This window comes from Nelumbo lutea, chromosome 4 (genome assembly GCF_056320005.1).
Source record: "Nelumbo lutea isolate HS-2025 chromosome 4, American lotus-T2T, whole genome shotgun sequence".
In the NCBI taxonomy this organism is placed as follows: domain Eukaryota; kingdom Viridiplantae; phylum Streptophyta; class Magnoliopsida; order Proteales; family Nelumbonaceae; genus Nelumbo; species Nelumbo lutea.
This window is the reverse complement of record NC_142687.1, coordinates 23,372,193-23,390,115: the sequence shown is the minus strand read 5'-3', so window position 1 is coordinate 23,390,115 and position 17,923 is coordinate 23,372,193. Positions and strand designations below refer to the sequence as shown.

The window sequence follows — 17,923 nt, the reverse complement described above, 5'->3', positions numbered from 1 at the left end:
TTACTTTACTCTTTGTATTCCCCAATGAAACAATACACAAACTCACAGAGAAGAAAACCATACCTCTTCTTTTTCTTCTGATTTTCTCTTCCTTGACTTCCTTATCTTCTCCCTAATATCGTCTCCATAATTCAACGCTCCAATCTTTGAGTATTTCTGTATATTCATGCACAATTACAGATCCAGGTCATACGGGGATGGGAGGATGCAGATGAAGAGCTTCTACTCTTTGTATTCCCTAACCCCCACTCTAGATGGCCATGCAACCCACACCAACCACCAGCACGGCAGTAGCCGCAGCACCAAGTGGCAACGCCGGTCACCGCCTCGTCAACAAGCAAGCACCAACGGCAGCACCAAGCCCATCGAACAAACTTCTGTATCTCTTCTCTCTCTATCACCTCTCCTCTCTGCGTCTCCGCCCGACTTCCGACAGCAACCACCAAGTTACCGACGATTTTAATTTTTTATTTTTTATTTTAAGTGCATAAAAAATTAAAAAACCAAACCGCAATTAACCGGTCCCGATTAACCGATTGCATCAATTCGGTTTTGATTTAGATATTTAAAGAACCGATCATATCAGTTCGGTTTGAAAAAATACCCAACCGAATCGTGAGCACCCCTAAATTGGTTAGACAGGACACAGAACTCGTGTTGCTTCGGGTTATAAGGCCGAGTTCTAACACACCGACGAAATGAAACCAGCAGAAGCTAATAGCGGCTCTGGTGGCCCGAGAAGAAAATGCTGGCTCTCCTGATCAAGGTTGCGAATGAAGAAACCCAGCACCATCAAAATTGTCCCCGTTCAAATATTTCCATTTCTCCAACGTCATCCTTCCCCAAAAAGCACAAAGCATAGCAATAATCACATTCTCTGCTAACATGGAGGCTCTCGAAGAAATTCACAAAAAGCAATCGTGCACTTTCCTTCACTCGTTCACAAATTTTATTTTCTATGTTCTTTTTTCCTTAGATTAACAGAGTTGCTCTTCCTTTCCTTGAATTAACATCAATAGAAACTCATCTCTACGATGAAAACCATCTCTGCAGTACAACACCACCCACTGGAAATTTCGCAGAGCCCCAACCACTTATGAATAGGTGAAGGAAGCTTCCACTAAACAACCACTGAAATTATCATTTAATAGTAAGATTTATAAAACATTAATTTCTCAGCTTTTTTTTTTTTTTACAGGCATGCTCAAATTCAACCACCGCTACTTGTCTGTGGCATCACAAGACCGACTACCAGACGCCGACAATCGCACCCATCCTTAGCGGTAACTCCGCTTCACAAACAAGCTATGACCCCTGACCCTCCCCCATTCACAACCAAACGAACAGATCCACGATCCAGATCAAACCATATCGTATCAGATCAAATTTTATCAAGCTTCACGGCTTTGCCGAAAGGCTTTTCAAATCGAAGGTACAGTCGTGCTGCTTCGGGTACCGGTGTGAACCACAGAATGTGATCCTGCATCGGCGCTTGAACCTGGTCAGTTTGACAGACATACTTCGGCTGCGGAGCCGCCGAAGGTGACCCAACGGATGCCGGCACGAAGAGCAGATGATCCGCGGGGGTTTCATTTGAAACTTTTACAAGTGACTGAGAAACAAGACCGGTTGACAGGGCAGCAGAGGAAGAAGAGGACAATGAGGCAGTGAGGGATTTCTCGACGGCGATCTTGGCGGAGGATGCTTGTTCCTCCTTGATGCTTTGGTGGCGTTGGGCTTCTTCATTCGGAACCTTGACCAGGAGAGCCAACGTTATATTCTCCGACCACCAGAGTCACTGTTAGTTTCATTTCGGCCCTAGAGGTTCGTGTGTCCTATCTTTTAAAATATATAAAATCACGTATAAAAGGATAAAATAGGTATTTTAAAAAATAATATTTTTCGTGTGATTTAGTAACAAAAAGGAGGTTTGTGTTGAGTTTTTTATTAAAGTAAAATTTAAAGAGAGATTTTTACGATTGCCAGAAAATTCAGGACAGGTTTCCTTAATTTTAAAAACAAATGACATGACATAGTTTCATAAAATTAGAAGTGATTTACCGATTTTTCAGTTAAACCAGTTGGTCAGCTGGCTTTCACCGGATTTTACCCTTAACATTGTTTTAATCAGGTCAGGAATCAAGATGCTTGAATTGGCTTCTACTTCTATGGGTATCCGTACATTCGACAAACAATTGAAGACAGCCAGCTGCTACTACGAAAGTAGGTTTGATTGCAGTGTTCAGGCTCAGGGGTCAGGAGAGTTGCAGTCTTGGAACTCTAACACACAGAGGTTGATCCAACTTATTATCTGCCTATTCATATTCATATGAGCATTACTCGCATTAGAGACATTCATTGTCATCAACTATGCCTTAGATCCCATGGTTGATTGTGAAGAGTGGTGAAGCATAAATTAGATCCCATGGATTATTGATTGAATTATGTGAGCTGCATCAATTGATGCCTTATCTGCTTATCTTCCTTCATTTATTTTTGATCGACTATGATGGGTATAGAAAATATTAACTGTCTACTGCTTCTCATACATATGTATATTTGAATTGATACACATAAATATGGCCAGACCTGAAGATTTCTTTCGCACAATAAGATCAATAAATAAATGTACTTATATGCTATCTCCCACTTCATCTTCCTTAATAATGAATAGGCTTGTCTTGACTCTTGCAAGCAGTCTTCTGTTGGAGCGAGTCAGCAAAAAAGTCCCAAAATTTTCACCCAAAAGACCATTTAGAAAATGCCAAAAACTTTAGGCTTATTGCCTTATTACGTTTTAGAAAAAAAACCCTTTTATAAAGAAAAGGCCCATTTAAAATGTCACACCAAACACTCAGAAGCTCCTTATTTACTAAACACTTATTTGAAAAGCCCATTTAGAAACAATAAGCACTCTCAAACACGGCTGGCTGCTTATTTATTAAGCACCTATTTGGTGAAAAGCCCGCTTAGAATTAGAAAAACGATACTTTTTATATGAAAAGCTATGTAGGCTGTGTTTGGTTGCTGTGCAAATTTATTTGCACTTGTACAAATGCATAGGAGTGCAAATGTAAAAAAATGTAAATTCTTGTTTAATTTTGTTTTGGATTTTACTTTATTCTGCTTTATGTCTTAATTTATTTTATTTGTACTTCAATCAAATAAAATAAACTAAAATAGGTCAAAATTTACATTCAAATCATTTGCACTGCCATGGTTTTGCATCAATACAAATTTAGTTGCATTGCAACCAAACACAGCTTTAATTAAATAATCATTGAATGACATAAAAGTAGGGGAGATGTTCCCTATGTGCAGCTGTGTCATGAGGATAATAGTTCCTAAATCCCCTACATAAAGAGAAACTGCATCACCGGGTAGATGAGTTTAACTTGGCATCCCTTTTAATAGGGTGTGGGATCAAACCTGCACAACTGCAGATTCCCGCGGTAATGTCGGTGGATCTAATGTGCACATGCTCTGTAATATCAGAGAGAGAGAGAGAGAGAGAGAGAGAGAGAGAGAGAGAATGGGTAATAGAGATGGCAATTTCACCCATCTCCGTGGGGTCCATCCTTCTCCGTCCCGATTGGGGTGGGTTTTTTTACCACTGATTGGGATTTGGGATGGGTTTGGGGAAAACCCAAAACTCTAAGGTTGGGGGCAGTATTTGTCCATGCAAAGTGGGGAAAAGTCGGGGATTCAGGAAAGGGAATTTGAATTTTGGATACGGAGCAGGCAAAACCCAGACCCACCCCCACCCCGCCCCGTTGCCATTCCTAACTGTTAGTGAGCTATGGAGCCAACGATAATACTTCAAGCTAGTAATAAAATACATGAGACCTACAACCATTTTAACTTTTCGCTATAGATCATATGTATTTTATCACAACCACCTTTCTATTTGAATGGTAGGTTAGTACGTGGTTCAACCATTTGGGTCAAATGGGTCAACTCATAATATCAATTAAATGATGAAACTTTTAAAAATAGAAATATACAAAAGATTATGAAAAATACAAAAAATAAAAAACTTATATATTAATCATATCAAACAATAATTATTTTTATTAATGGCTAAATAAAGTACAAGATTTAAAACCAATGTAAAAATGAAAATTGTTTTCCTATCTAAGTTCTAGGTCAATGGTCTAACCTTACCTTCAATCAAATGAGTTAACCCAAGATGTCATAATTAAATAATTAATATTTAAAAAATAAAAAGTACAATAAAATGGAAAGATACAGAAATTTTGTAAAAAAAAAAAAAAGCATTTAAGCACATGTTGTTAAAAGGTCCTAATTCTCATTAAATATAATTTTGGTGGGTTGAAAACTGAAGTGTCATATGATACACACTGGTACACTGATATTTTGAACCCTGATTATATATACATCATATTAAACAAAATATAAAATTAGTGTAGACATTAAGATCTCTAATATTATATATTTGTTATGATAAAAAAATAATGTCATAAGTAAAACTTATTCTTATTAATGATGGGAATGTAATATAAAAAAAAAGGTTAAAAAACAGAGAGCTTAATTCCACTGGCCAAATCAAATAACTCAATAGTTCAATTAGTTAGTCACCATGTCATTAACTGAGTCAATGGTGTTGAGTGCTGATTGCGGGATCAACATCACCGCTGGAGCAAACCAACTAACACACAACAAGCCAGCCCTCGGCTTGTTATAAGCAAGTAGTTTGGTGGTATAGAAACCCAAAATCTTGGTTAGGTGACAGATAAACTACTAAACTAATCCAACTAGTTGATTTAATCATGAGATAAAAAAGCACATAAAAATCTAATGTTCTAAATATTGATGGAACTGCATTTCCTTCTCAATCAAACAGGTCAACTTGTAATTTCATAAATTAATAATAAAACTGAAATTATAAAAATATTACAAATTTTATAGTAAATTCGGACATGTCTTTAATATTATAATTTCGTCATATTAAACAAAAAATGTATAAAAATAAAAATTATTGTCATCAATGATGGAAATGGCTCAAATACAAAAAAAAAGGAATGAAAATTAATGTCTCAGAATATGTTGTGCTGTTCAAATAAGTCAACAATTCAACAAGGTCATATGGTTGTTGACCAAGTCTTTTTTTTTTTTGCAAAGTGGTTTAAGTTGAAACAAAACGTTGGCATGTAATATATCTACCTAATTCAACCGAAAACATTGACATAAACTACAAGTATGAAGATTTTAAGACAGGCCTTTAGGTTAAAATGCAATATATCTAACTATGCACCATGATTCAATTCAAGGTAGTACGTATCATATTGGGAGCACCTCAATACACCCCTACAGAGGGTTTATCGGGGTTCTGACCAGTTCAGGGGTTGGAGGAACCTTAAACCAACCCCCCTAAGTCAGTTTTAACAAAAAAAATAAAAGTAATGATACTGCCTAATACACCCCTACCGGCGTATCGAATATATCAATATTTAGAACCCTGATTCAATTATTTATCTTTCTTATATTTTGATAACAATGAAATTGTTGTTATTGTTATTATTATCACTTCAAATTGCAAATTACAGATTTACTAGTTTCAATAAAGGTTCTCAATTCTTTACCAAAAAAATTCTCAATTTTAGGTCAAAATAAATACACCAAAGATTTGAAGTATCGATATACAGAAGAACTTGCGTATTGGGTGTTTAAAGACACGCTCCTCTTTTTTCTTCAAAGTATCGATATTTTGAACTTGAATACACTCAAGGCTTTTCATTTTGCTACATCCAAAGCCAAAATTTCACCACATGGTTGGGCTGGCTTCAATTGATTCAAATATATCAGCGCTAGGCAAAAAACCAAAAGAGAAAAGAATACACCTAAACCCAGATTTTCTATTCACTCTCTATCCGCCATGGGTTTTAAAATCGACCTAGAGATCGAACGTCAGAGGTCCGGTTATTGGGTCAAATTGTCCGGCCATTCAAATCGAATGGTTGGCCCATTCTGACAAAAAAATAAAAAATAAATAAAGATCAAGGCCGTTTTAACAGTTAACCGTCCAGGTCAGCGGTTTGCTGACCAAAATCAATGATTTTAGGCAAATTTCCGATTTTGGAAAAAACTGAAACAAATCACCTGACCAATTCCCGGTTTTTCCAGTCTGGTCCGGTTTTGAAAACAGTGATATCCATGCCCCACCCACAGTACACTGCAGTTGCACGTTTCACAGATGACAATACAAGATGGCGATGTATGGCTGCAATTCAAGGTGAGTAGAGTAATGGGAAGGAAATCCGGTTTGATACACCTAGGGCTTCGACAAATCATGCAATTAGTGCATTCTGTTTGGATACACCCTGCGTGTTCATCATTCATTGGCTGCTCATTGAATCATCACTCGAAAAACTAAAAATAATAAATAATAAATAATAAAAGGGAAAATCATGATGTGAAAAAGATATGGTATGAGAAGAGTTTTGACCAATCAAAACCCACCCATGAATTTTGATAAATAACACCTGATTGACTATCACTTTTATGATTCCAGTTGACTGGTAAGAAGTTTTTCAGATATCGTATCTTTTTCATATCATAGTTAAACCCATAATAAAATACATGTAATTCAGTAATAGAATATTATGGTAGAACCTTCTGATAATCACATACGCAACAAAACAAATAGAACTAACATTTATTGCGAAAAATAAAATTATGTTTACTCGATTTTAAAAAACCGAAGGAATCGCCACTCTTATCCAAGGTCAGTTTGTGGTCATTTAAAGTATAGTACGGCCTTCATAAAAATTCAGTCACAACATACAAGGCTCTTCTCATGTACACCGGTGGGAATGTATATAGGCACCCAAGCAGGCCCTCCCCAAAGATTGTTGGTCCAACATGTAAATTAGGGCTAACGAAATCCAAGGATGCAGCCAAGCAAGATTTTTGTAGTTGAGACTTAAGAGTCTTGAGACCAAAATGGATATTTTATTTCTGGATGCCGTGTAGGTGCAAAGTTTAATGCTTTAACATGTGTAGCACTAGCATAGGCCCTTTCTCCATCCAAAACAACCAGGACTAGTTAGCAAAAGACCAATGGAAGCTAGCTTTTAGGATTGATCAGGATTCTCTCTCTTCCAAGTCTCTCAGGAATTTTCTCACAGAACTGATCACATGAAGGGGACTTTCCACATGAACAGCATGACCACACTTGGGAACCTCAACAATATCATGGATTATTTTGTGTTTGTTATCTTTGTTTCCCAATCCATGGCTTATCTCATGGTGCATTTGCCGAGCAATTTCCTTGAACTTTTGATCCTTCTCCCCCACAATGAACAGAAGGGGCCTCTTGCATTGCTTCAAGTCTTCCCACAAGGACCTAGCATGAGAGGGGGAACCAAGTGAACATTAGTTTACTTCGCATTATAGGTGATAAATTCAATCTTTTTGTGAATCCTTACTGATCTTAGACAAGTCAGAGACTGGGACTTCACACTTCAGATGACCATATTGTTCCAGCTGGAATAAGTCTTACTCATCAGCCAGTAGTTTTGATTAAAGTTTTTTCATGGCAATGGACCAAGTCAAAAAGTCTGAGCAAAGCTAATGTGTAATTGTCTCTTTCCATGTATCTAGAGAAGGGCCATTGCTCAGTGATGATCCCAGTTATCCCAGGGTCTTGGGAGGGATAGACTGGAAATGGACCTAACCTTCAACAAATTTTTTGGGTACAAAGTGGCTGCTCTAAGACTCAAACCCAAGTTATCACACTTGTCATCCTGAGATTTCTCCATTGCACCAAGCAATGATTCACTGTGTTCCCACATGTTCAATTGGTAAACGAAAACATCTTAACTCAATGTGACCCCTCTCACCCTCTGGGAAACATAACCTTTGGTAAGCCGTAAGCAGGTAAGGCTTTAACACCTATGCAAAGTTTCTGGTTAAAACAAACTTCACATGGGGATTTCATTGCAGGACACACCATCTATAGCAATCTCAGAGTGCATAAACTACTAAAAGTTGCTGCTCACTAATAAGACTCAGAAAGTTCTCAGTCTTGATAATGTCTAGGGCTGTCAATAGGCCAGGCAGACCCAAACCCAAACCATCTATATATTTATATATAGATTTAGTACAAAAATACCTCCCATTTTATACCTATTTTTTTTCATGATATACTAGTAATATTATCATATTATGAGGTCTAAATGTGCCAACTTAACAAATAAGTAGGTTTGTTGTCAAATTACAGGTTAAAAAGATAGCTATCAATTATAATCAGGTCTTATTCAGTTAGACCCAATAATCCTGATTACAGATCCCATAGGGTCTAGTTTGGAATTAGTTCTGCACATTTCCTTATCTGGTCTGGGTCTACCCTGAACCAGACCAGACCTGGTCCATTGACAGCACCAATGTCAGGCACTTGACAATGGTCTAACTTCTCGAAAATTGTAATGGTTGGCACAACTAAATGTTCGATTGAAATAAACTTTATCTAATGAATACCAAGTGGTGCACTAATAAATGATCTCATGATTAAAGAAAAAAAAAATCAAAGGATGAAGATTAGCTTACGGTTGCTTCCCAATGCTTAAACTGGACAGAACATTTGCAAGAGAGTGAACATCATCATGCTGTGCACGGTGGTCAACTATATGTTCAAAATGTGGATGATTACGTAAGCTGTCACATGAAAAACTCAGTCATGCACAAATCAAAGTTGCATCTTGAGTAAACTAAAGGTACAAACCAGCATCTTTGCATGATAATGTAATCCAGATAATAGACAGAGGCATGAAACTAGGAATGTAGCATGAAAGAAGTGGTCAATCACCTATTCCAAAGTCCTCCAGCATACCACATATCCAGAAAGGATGGCAAGCCATGCACAGAAAGGTACTGTGCTCTTGCATCATCTTCAGCTGTACGAATTTGCCTATTTTCCACATCCTTCAATCCAGGACTTCCTGATATTATGACAGCCCCATTGATCTTCATGAACAGGAGTTCTGTTTCTTTAGAAACTTCAACCTGACGTTTTATCTTGGAAACAACAAAATAGAAAAGAAAATCATATATTGAAGAGAAAATTGGTCTACCTTCTTGTTGCATCTCAGGGCCATATATAATGCAATCCTTGCTCCCATGGAGTATCCAACAAGGAGAACCTTTCCAGGAGTAATATCTTGAATCAGATTATGCAATACATCTGCAAGTACTTCAATTGAAATACCTGGTTCTACTTTTGCTTCTTTATGAGGACCAATTTGTAACAGTGATCCCCCATGACCTGGAAGATCAATTGAAACGCATCGTGCAGTAGCTGAAAGGGCCTTCATTATGGGTACCCAATCTTCTCCAGTCCCAAGAAAGCCATGAAGAAAAATTATTACCTTATCCTGCATTAGCTCAATAAAGTTGACGAATGAGAAAGAGGGGGAAATTTTGGTGCAACTATATTCTCACTAAAGTAACATTTTCATATATAAAGAAATGAGGAGTTGGCAACTTGAAATGGGTCATAAGCTGTTTGTCAGACAGATAACTAAGAGTCTTAAAATAAATACTGCAGAACCACATAAATTGCTTCTTAAGGATGGATTTCATGCAAGTTATACATCAACTTCCTTCCATTCACATCAGCGGAAATAAATGCAAAAAGAAATTAGAAAATTGATGACCTTACAAACAAATAGTTGAAATAGATATGCACAAATAAGCACCCGGGCATTCATGATATGTGAACCATGATGGAATATAGAAATTCCATCGATTACATCAAAAGATATATTATTGTGGTTGGGCAATAGCCAACAAAATATGAAGAAAACTCAGAAGTTTACTTCAATGAATGCATAAAGGTGCACACATTAGAGAAGCTTCCTTTCTATAAGAGGAGCTTCTGGCCTTCTATCCAAAATTCTAACAAGGAAGCAGCATGTGACATACTTACAAATTTAGGTCTAACCAGACAAACCTAATGACCCTTTTCTTACCTGTGAAGTACATGATACTAGTTTATATGACTTGTCAACCATACGGTACATCAGATAACATATTCCCTTTAAAATGTATATCAAAAATGGATGCAAGAACTACATCTGCAACTGTAAAGAGCTAGGCCAGAACCAATTGGACCTAATGGATTCTTTTCATCCTTTCTGTGGAGTCAAACCTCAGTTATTGTTGTAATTTAGGGATAATTATCTATGTAGTGAGGCAATGCAGTCCAAATTATTAGTTATATATTTGGCATTGTACCCAAATACACTTGTCTCTTGTAGAATCACAATTCATATGATATCTACATGCTCAAATACATTTGTTAAAGCAATCAATTAACTTACATCTAAACTTCTTCCAGCATCTCGCACTTTAAGGGAACAAGATAAGTCCTGACAACTAACTGTCAAATAATATGACCGAACTCTCTCTCCACTATAACTTCTTTGGATGGTTTCATGATTGATTTGAAAATTCTGAAGGAGCTGAGCAGCATCTTCAATAGATGCTTCTACACTCTTGCGATGTGGATGAACACAAATCCTGAGTTTTTGGGTAGTTATGTCCTCTTTAAGCCATTGATATGTCCCAAGGCCATGAGCTATCCTTGAGCTTGGGTCCTTGTTGTTCACTTTACATATTTCAACATACTGCTGGTCAAGATAACGTGCAAACTGAATATATGCTGACAAACTAAGGCTACTTTCAAATGCACAACTGACAACTGCCATCTTATCATGTTTCTGAGCCCATTTAGCAATCAGTGCTGCATTTTCAAATCCTCCCACAACATTTGGTTTGATCACCTGACACAACCAATATAGTGGAATTAAATTATTGAAGCATTGAACAAATTCCTATTTAACAACCCTATCATTTTTCTCGTAAGTTATAACAAAACAGCATTGACTTACAACAGCAACTATACATGGTTGCACGAACTCTGAAAGCTTATCAACAGGATCTTCTTGCATATTGTCAATAGTTTCATCTAGTGCAACAGGTAAACCAGTTTCTTCACAGAACTTGATAATGTCATCTACAGAATCCACAGGTTCCTGAAATAGAGGAAAAGGAAGCATATTTTGGAAACATTTAGTAGCAATGATCTATTGATTACAAGAAGTCATTCATGGATACTAAAAGTTTGCTAACTTGAGTACTCAATTTTGGGAGGAAAATCTAAAGGCACTTTTGTAGCAAGTTCTTTCTATACTTCTTGTGAATAAAATATGGGGGTAACATTCCCAGGTCGAGAGGGCATGAGGAAATTGAATTCCACCTAGAAGTACAAGATCTTTCATGTTTGGCTCTGTTGCATAGAGTGCTGAGGTTATAACCTAAGACAAGATGTTTCCAATTGCTTTGTTGGTACACTATGTGCAAGTGAAATGAAGAGACTGTGAAACACGTATACCTTTGTTGTGGTTTGATAGTGACTTTTGGCTGTGCCCCTTTCTTAATCTCTTTCTTTAGGTTGGTATGGGTGTTCATTTTGGAGATTCATCCAAGAAATGCCCAAAGTTTTTGAAGAAACTTAAAAAAAAGCCTCCTTTCAATAGAAATTAGTTGTTTACAATGGCAATAACATTTATTTGTATGAAAATAAAAACCTAAAACCTAATTTAAGACAAAATAAGTTGATGTCATTTATTTATTCAATGCTTTAAAAGATTAAGCTGTGTTTGGTTGCAATGCAAATTTCTTTTCACTGATGCAAAACCATGACAGTGCAAATTATGATTTGTTTTTATTTCAAATGTTACCTTATTTTGTTGGATTGCAGTACAAATGAAGTAAAGCATGACTTAAAGCAAAATAAAGTAAAATCCAAAACAAAATTAAACCAGAATTTGCATTCTTTTCATTTCACTCTCATGCATTGGTACTAGTGCAAATAAAATTGCACTGCAACCAAATACAGCCTTAATATTAAAGGATTGTCCCAACTTTATGGGGCAAGCTACATGAGTCCTGTTACAAGTCCTTAAAGGCTTGTGCGTGCACGCGTGTGTGTGTGTGTGTGTGTGTGAGAGAGAGAGAGAGAGAGAGAGAGAGAGAGATGCATTGTTACAAGTCCTTAAAGGCCCTGCCACAACCACATTCCTACTATCACTCTTGTGGTCACAGTTGCCAATAACAAGGAATGGAATTTTTTGTGAGTTTGGAGGAGTCTCATTAGATAAAGAGAAGGAATTAGCATGGTTGATACTATTTTAGTTTTTGGGATGACTAAGGTTTTGAAGAAGAGATTAAGAGCATATGGTGTGGGAACACTATAGTGTAAGTATACAAGTGTTGAACATGTCCTTTTTGTGTATATCAATGAACCAATGAACCAGTAGTCAAACTGGTAAAGACTGCACTGTCCCGAACTTAATTTTGCATTTTAAAAACTGCATTCATCTAATATAACTAAGTTCTAAACAACCAAAAATCCCTAAAATGAAGCTCCTACTACGAACCTGTATCTTGTTCTTAAATTGGATATAATTTTCTCAAATCATGTACAAATTATGATCTTGGGTTTGTTGCAAGTATTGACACCTCCAGTTTAAGTTACAAGAAGATTGATGGAGCTGAGATAATCTAACTTTAGTTGAGGCCCAAGTATTTGACCTATGAGTCTATAGTTTTGAATATTAACTGCTCCGCATCATATCATCACTAGAAACATTTAAATTCAGCTAGAATGTTCAAAATTCATGCACACTCTAGATCCAACAGATTATACCTCAATGTACTGCAAGTCACAACACTTCACATAAGTTGCAAATTGAATTGCTTGTTCATACGTCCATTTTCTGTTAGCATCAGCCCGGAGTTTGACTTGGTACCCAATCTTTTGCCTAATTTCTCTGATAACAGCAGCATCTTCAAGGGGGTTTGCCCGACGTGCAACCTGTAAAAAGAGGGTTACTCACTTAGAAATTTGTATTTTAAAATTCTTTAAAAAGAGTTTGTAATTATGATGATTAATTTTAGGAATCATAATACAAGATCATCCATTTGTATTCATCTATATCAGTGGAGGTTTGGATGGCAATGGTTACTCTATTTAGTGTCAAGTCCAATAGTTTTGAACTTGCTCTTTGCAGGTTCCATGGTGCAAACTATCTTGGCATAACATGTTTACAGTTACACCCATAAATCTATTTGAAAAAAAAAAAACTACATTGTTAAAGATCAACTAACTATAATGAGTTGATTTGGCATTCTGAAAATACTTAATTTCTAAAAATAACATACAACATTTTGTATTGCAGAGACTCACTGACAACCATAAACTAGCTCAGAGTGGAAGTTGGGACAGTGGTTTTACCTTCAACTTAATTGTGGTGAAACCTTCTTCAAATAGTTTAGCTGCAATATTGGCCACCTCTTCAGGAGTGCCACTAGAATCTAAAAGAGCACATATTTGAACTCCTGAAGAACTTCTTATTATTCCATCTTTCTTTAATGATTCATCCTCTTTTGATGAAACTTCACATCCAAGTAAATTCAGTAGGCAACATTCCTGTCCTGCTGCCAATGCATTTAGGAGTGCCATTTCCAATCCACACCTCACACTTGGGAAGATTGAATTTGGCTGGAAATAGGAAAAAAAACTAATTGTCAAAAGTTGAAATTTCCTGTAAATGATGAAAACAAAAGATATAATGGTAATTAAGTAAAACATATACTTAGAGATGATGTGGCTATACCAACCAAGATTCCTAAGCTTCTCCATATCCAAGAAGAAAAGAAACCCTTCAGTAAAGGTAGAAGATAACTCATCTTAGCTCCTTGGATCATATGAGCTATAAATCGAAGTTGCTCCTCGACATCTTCCAGATTTTCTTTGTGGATTTCCATAGGTGCAACCTGTTTTGAAGATTAGATGAAAGACCCTACCAAAATTGAAAAATGGAGAAAAGCAATAGGATACAGAAGCATTACTGTTTCTTAATTCTTTAGTAATGACATTAAAACAAGTTATAGAACCAATAACTATGTCCTAATTCTACAAAAAACTATTACAAGATATTTTTTGTTTCTTTCCCTCCTTTTGGTTTAATTGATATAGTATTAAAAGATAAAGAAAGTAGACCAAATGAGAGGAACAACACAACATCTTGTTGGGTATTGTCTAATATTTTTAATTACTTTATAATAGCATATGAGATAGTACCAGCAATTGTTTTTGCCTTTTTGGCAGATCAGAATTTGAATAACAATAATAAAATAATTCAACACCAATAACAAAAAGAATTTGCGTGTCTTCTTGAAACAGTCAATTCAATGAATATCAGGAGAAAAAACAAAAACTAACTTGATTGTTATTAATTTAATAACCTAGAGCCATCTTGGAACGAGAGCATTGTGAGGGATAGTGAGGAAGAGAATGTGGTTGCTTACTCATGTACTTTGAAAGGGTAAGATTCTAATAGAAAAGAGATTCTAGCCTGGATTCAACACTATAGGTTTTTGGTTCTCATGGGGTTAGAGGGTTACAGTGAAGGAAGATTTTCAAATAGATATTAGATGGATAACAGATGCTTTCAGTGGGCTATGGAATTTCTGACACAGATAGGCTACACCTTTGTCTGCCAATCTGAACATCCTGTGTAGCTATTGCCTTTGTGTCTGCCAATTCACATTCAAACCCATCTAGGAATTGTGAAGGTATATTAGCGCAGCTCTTACATGCAGCATCTGGGAAGAAATGAATGCCACTTCAAAGATGTACTCCAGCAAGAAGAAATAAGAAAAGAGGAAGAAAAGGAGAAGAGGAAGAAAAGAGAAAGAAAAGTTCTATTTAAAATGTCCCAAGGCTGGCAGCACCTAAGTTAATATTTATACTTAGGGCGACAACATAAGACAAATGGATAATAAAAAAGACAAATATACCCCTATGGAAATACATAACATATTTCAACACACCCCCTCAAGTTGGAGCATATATGTCAATGATGCCCAACTTGTTACACAACACATTATACCTTTTGTAAGAACGTCTGCTGGTTGTTCCTTGGAACTGATGTAAGGAGTACACACTTCTCCCTTCTCAAGTTTTTCTCTTATAAAGTGCTGGTCAACTTCAATATGCTTGGTCCTGCCATGAAGAACTGGGTTGATAGCAATATTGATGGCTGCCTTGTTGTCACAGTAAAGGGACATTACACTATCAACAAAGAAGCCCAATTCACCAATCAAATTTTTGACCCAAAGCACTTCTGCAGCCCCATGAGCCATAACTCTATACTCAGCCTCAACACTAGATCTGGCCACTACACTTTGTTTTTTGCTTCTCCAAATGACCAAGTTTTCACCAATAAAGGTGCAATATCCACTAGTAGACTTTCTGTCATCAACTACACCAGCCCAATCTGCACCTGTGTAGACTTCCACTTCCATATGACCATGCTTCTTGAACAAAATTACAGTCTTTGGAGAATGCATTAACTAACTGAGGACACCAACAGCATATGCCATATCCAGTTGAGTCATCGACAAATAGAGGAGTCTTCCTACTAACCTTTGAAATTTCTTGACATCCATCACAGGTTCTCCAGTACAATCACCAAGTTTACGATTTTTATCAATAGGGGAATTCGTAGGCTTTCCTCCCAACTTCCCTGTATCTTGTAAGAGATCTAACATCTATGACATATTTCCTTTGAGAAATGAAGATGCCCTTTTGAGAGTGGGCAACCTCAATTCCATGGAAATAACGTAACTATCCTAGGTCCTTATCTTCAAATTGCACAACAAGGGATTTTTTTTTTACTTTTTGTATTTCAAAGTCCCAATTCCCTGTAACTACTATGGCATCTACATACATGACTAGAACCACAACTTTCTCTTGGTTTCTCTTTACAAATAGAGTATGATCAGATTGATACTACTTGAACCCAATTTGTTGAAGAGCCAAGTGAAATCTGCTAAACCAGGTCCTATGGGATTGCTTCAGCCCATATTTGGATAAGGATGTATTTGGAACTTGTAGCTAGGGCTACCAAGGGTTGTGGGTTCTGAAGTGCCTGGCACTTGTACAATTATGCACATTCTTTTTATAATCAACAAAATTATAGTTACCAATCAAAATCAAAAAGAAAAGAAAAAAAAAAAAAGAAACCTCCAAAATCCACATACTACATGAAAATGAGAATAAAAAAAGAAGCACAAACATCTATAAAATGAATGATATTAGAGATGCTACAACTCCGAACTGCATGAAATTCATAGCACTACTAAACCTGGAAATTACCAACCTCGCCAAACCCTTTGCTTCCATCATTCAAGAACAAGGTTAAGATGAAACCTTCTCTATAGAACTTTCCAGATCCACAAGTGGTGTGAATTGAAGTAGGTGGAGCAGAAAGTTGAATCCTGAGTTGAATTAGCACTGGTGAATTAAGTAAACTAAAGCAGGGAAAAGTTCTATCTGGGAGAGCTCTTAACATTCAAATCTATATACAATGCAGAAGAAGCTTGCCTGTATGAAGAGTATTCCAGTTTATGAATCTTGCCAAGGCATAAATGACTAGAACTATGATCTGGAATCCTTGAAAGGATCCTTAGAGCATGATCAGCTGCTTGACGAGCAGAATTTCTTAAAATGCTGCAAAGTGGCAGTCAAAATTTTACACGGTTTACAGAAAATAAAAAATGAAAAATAAAAACTCAGATGAAAAGTAATTTTATGGACAGGAACAATTTAAACCTGTGGAAGATGGCATTATCCTCAATGCAGCTTTCAACTTCAATGATGCAATCAGCCTGTGCATGTTCAACTGTCAACAAAGCATGTTGTAACTCCATTTTTGTCTGAACGTGTAAATGCTTCAAACTGCAAGTACAACGCTAATGTAGTAATGTAGCTGTAATTCTAGATAAGCATATGTCCTAAGTAAGCTTGACATGAACATTAAAAAAGGTTTCATTATTATTCTGTCATCCACATTACTTAAGGTATTCTTTCAAATATCTACTATGATATCTAAGTTCTGTCTGAATGCCTATGGCTCTAGGGAGAGCTTATGGGTAGGGGTGCCAATTGGACTGGATTTGGTCCAATCCAGTCCAGTCCAATGTGAGTCCATTATAAATGGACCAGGTCCAATCCAATCCAACGAATGTTTTGGACCAATTTGGACCGATCCAATTCAATGTCTGAACCATCCAATTTGTTCAAATTCACTTTGATTTAGATTGGTTTCAACCCAAACCCGGTCCATTGACACATATATTCTTATCTTATATCAATGGACCAGATATTGGCTTAATCCAACCCAATCCAATATAAATTTGTTACAGATAGACCAGGTCCAATCCAATCTAATAAATATTTTGGACCAGATTGGTCCGGTCCAATATGTCTTGTTGGCCCGTCCAATCCATCCAAAATGATTTTGGACTAGACGGGGTCCAATCCAAAACCAGTCCATTGACACCCTTACTTGTGGGGATGTAGAAGGTGACATCCTATGCCATACTCAGAGTAAATGGTATCTGGGGGTTCAGAGGAGTTTCCCTTTTTTTCATGATCAGTGTTAGAGAATATCAACCTATTCAAGGACCTCACCTAACAGCTTAAGCTTTTAGGTTGAATGGTTCTTTGAGATGGTATCAGAGCCATTTTGACCAAGTGGTCTAGTGTTCGATCCTTGTTACCCCCATTATAATTAAATAAGTTTCAGCACAAGGTATGGGTGGGCCTGTGCTTGTTCACACTTCAAGCACAATGGGCTTTTGTGTGAGGGGGCATGCTAGAGAATATCAATCTATTCAAGGACCTCAGCTAACAGCTTAAGCTTTTAGGTTGAATGGTTCTTTGAGAATCAGCAAATAGGGAAAATGCAATAAGACGTTATGAATTACAATCAAAGTACTTGATGTAAGCCCCTGCTATCTTACCAAATCCCTAAATTTACATTTGAGCCCA

The 17,923-nt window shown here is 36.7% G+C and overlaps 1 protein-coding gene and 1 long non-coding RNA gene across 6 annotated transcripts in view; one reads left to right on the top strand and one right to left on the bottom strand.

The window, feature by feature from the left end:
* Positions 1 to 594: 594 nt before the first annotated feature.
* On the top strand, positions 595 to 2,609 carry LOC148854616 (uncharacterized). Its single transcript, XR_016112379.1, has 4 exons — positions 595 to 920; positions 1,054 to 1,104; positions 1,199 to 1,824; positions 2,132 to 2,609. It is a non-coding gene; the product is annotated as an uncharacterized LOC148854616 (long non-coding RNA).
* A 3,938-nt stretch (positions 2,610 to 6,547) lies between these two features.
* PHYLLO (2-oxoglutarate decarboxylase/hydro-lyase/magnesium ion-binding protein) overlaps positions 6,548 to 17,923 on the bottom strand; it is a 111,516-nt gene continuing 100,140 nt past the window's right edge. For 3 of the 5 annotated variants that reach the window (XM_088982214.1, XM_088982215.1, XM_088982217.1), the window contains 12 exons: positions 16,703 to 16,828; positions 16,475 to 16,600; positions 16,251 to 16,368; positions 13,705 to 13,860; positions 13,319 to 13,585; positions 12,731 to 12,898; positions 10,911 to 11,054; positions 10,341 to 10,802; positions 9,093 to 9,392; positions 8,828 to 8,985; positions 8,569 to 8,676; positions 6,548 to 7,366 (listed from right to left, as the gene is read on the bottom strand). In XM_088982214.1, the coding sequence (XP_088838340.1) occupies positions 7,105 to 7,366; positions 8,569 to 8,676; positions 8,828 to 8,985; positions 9,093 to 9,392; positions 10,341 to 10,802; positions 10,911 to 11,054; positions 12,731 to 12,898; positions 13,319 to 13,585; positions 13,705 to 13,860; positions 16,251 to 16,368; positions 16,475 to 16,600; positions 16,703 to 16,828 (2,395 nt within the window). In that variant the 3' untranslated portion in view covers positions 6,548 to 7,104. Of the gene's footprint in view, positions 7,367 to 8,568; positions 8,677 to 8,827; positions 9,037 to 9,092; positions 9,393 to 10,340; positions 10,803 to 10,910; positions 11,055 to 12,730; positions 12,899 to 13,318; positions 13,586 to 13,704; positions 13,861 to 16,250; positions 16,369 to 16,474; positions 16,601 to 16,702; positions 16,829 to 17,923 lie in introns of all 5 variants that reach the window. The other 2 variants (XR_016112256.1, XR_016112257.1) reach the window with 2 other exon arrangements.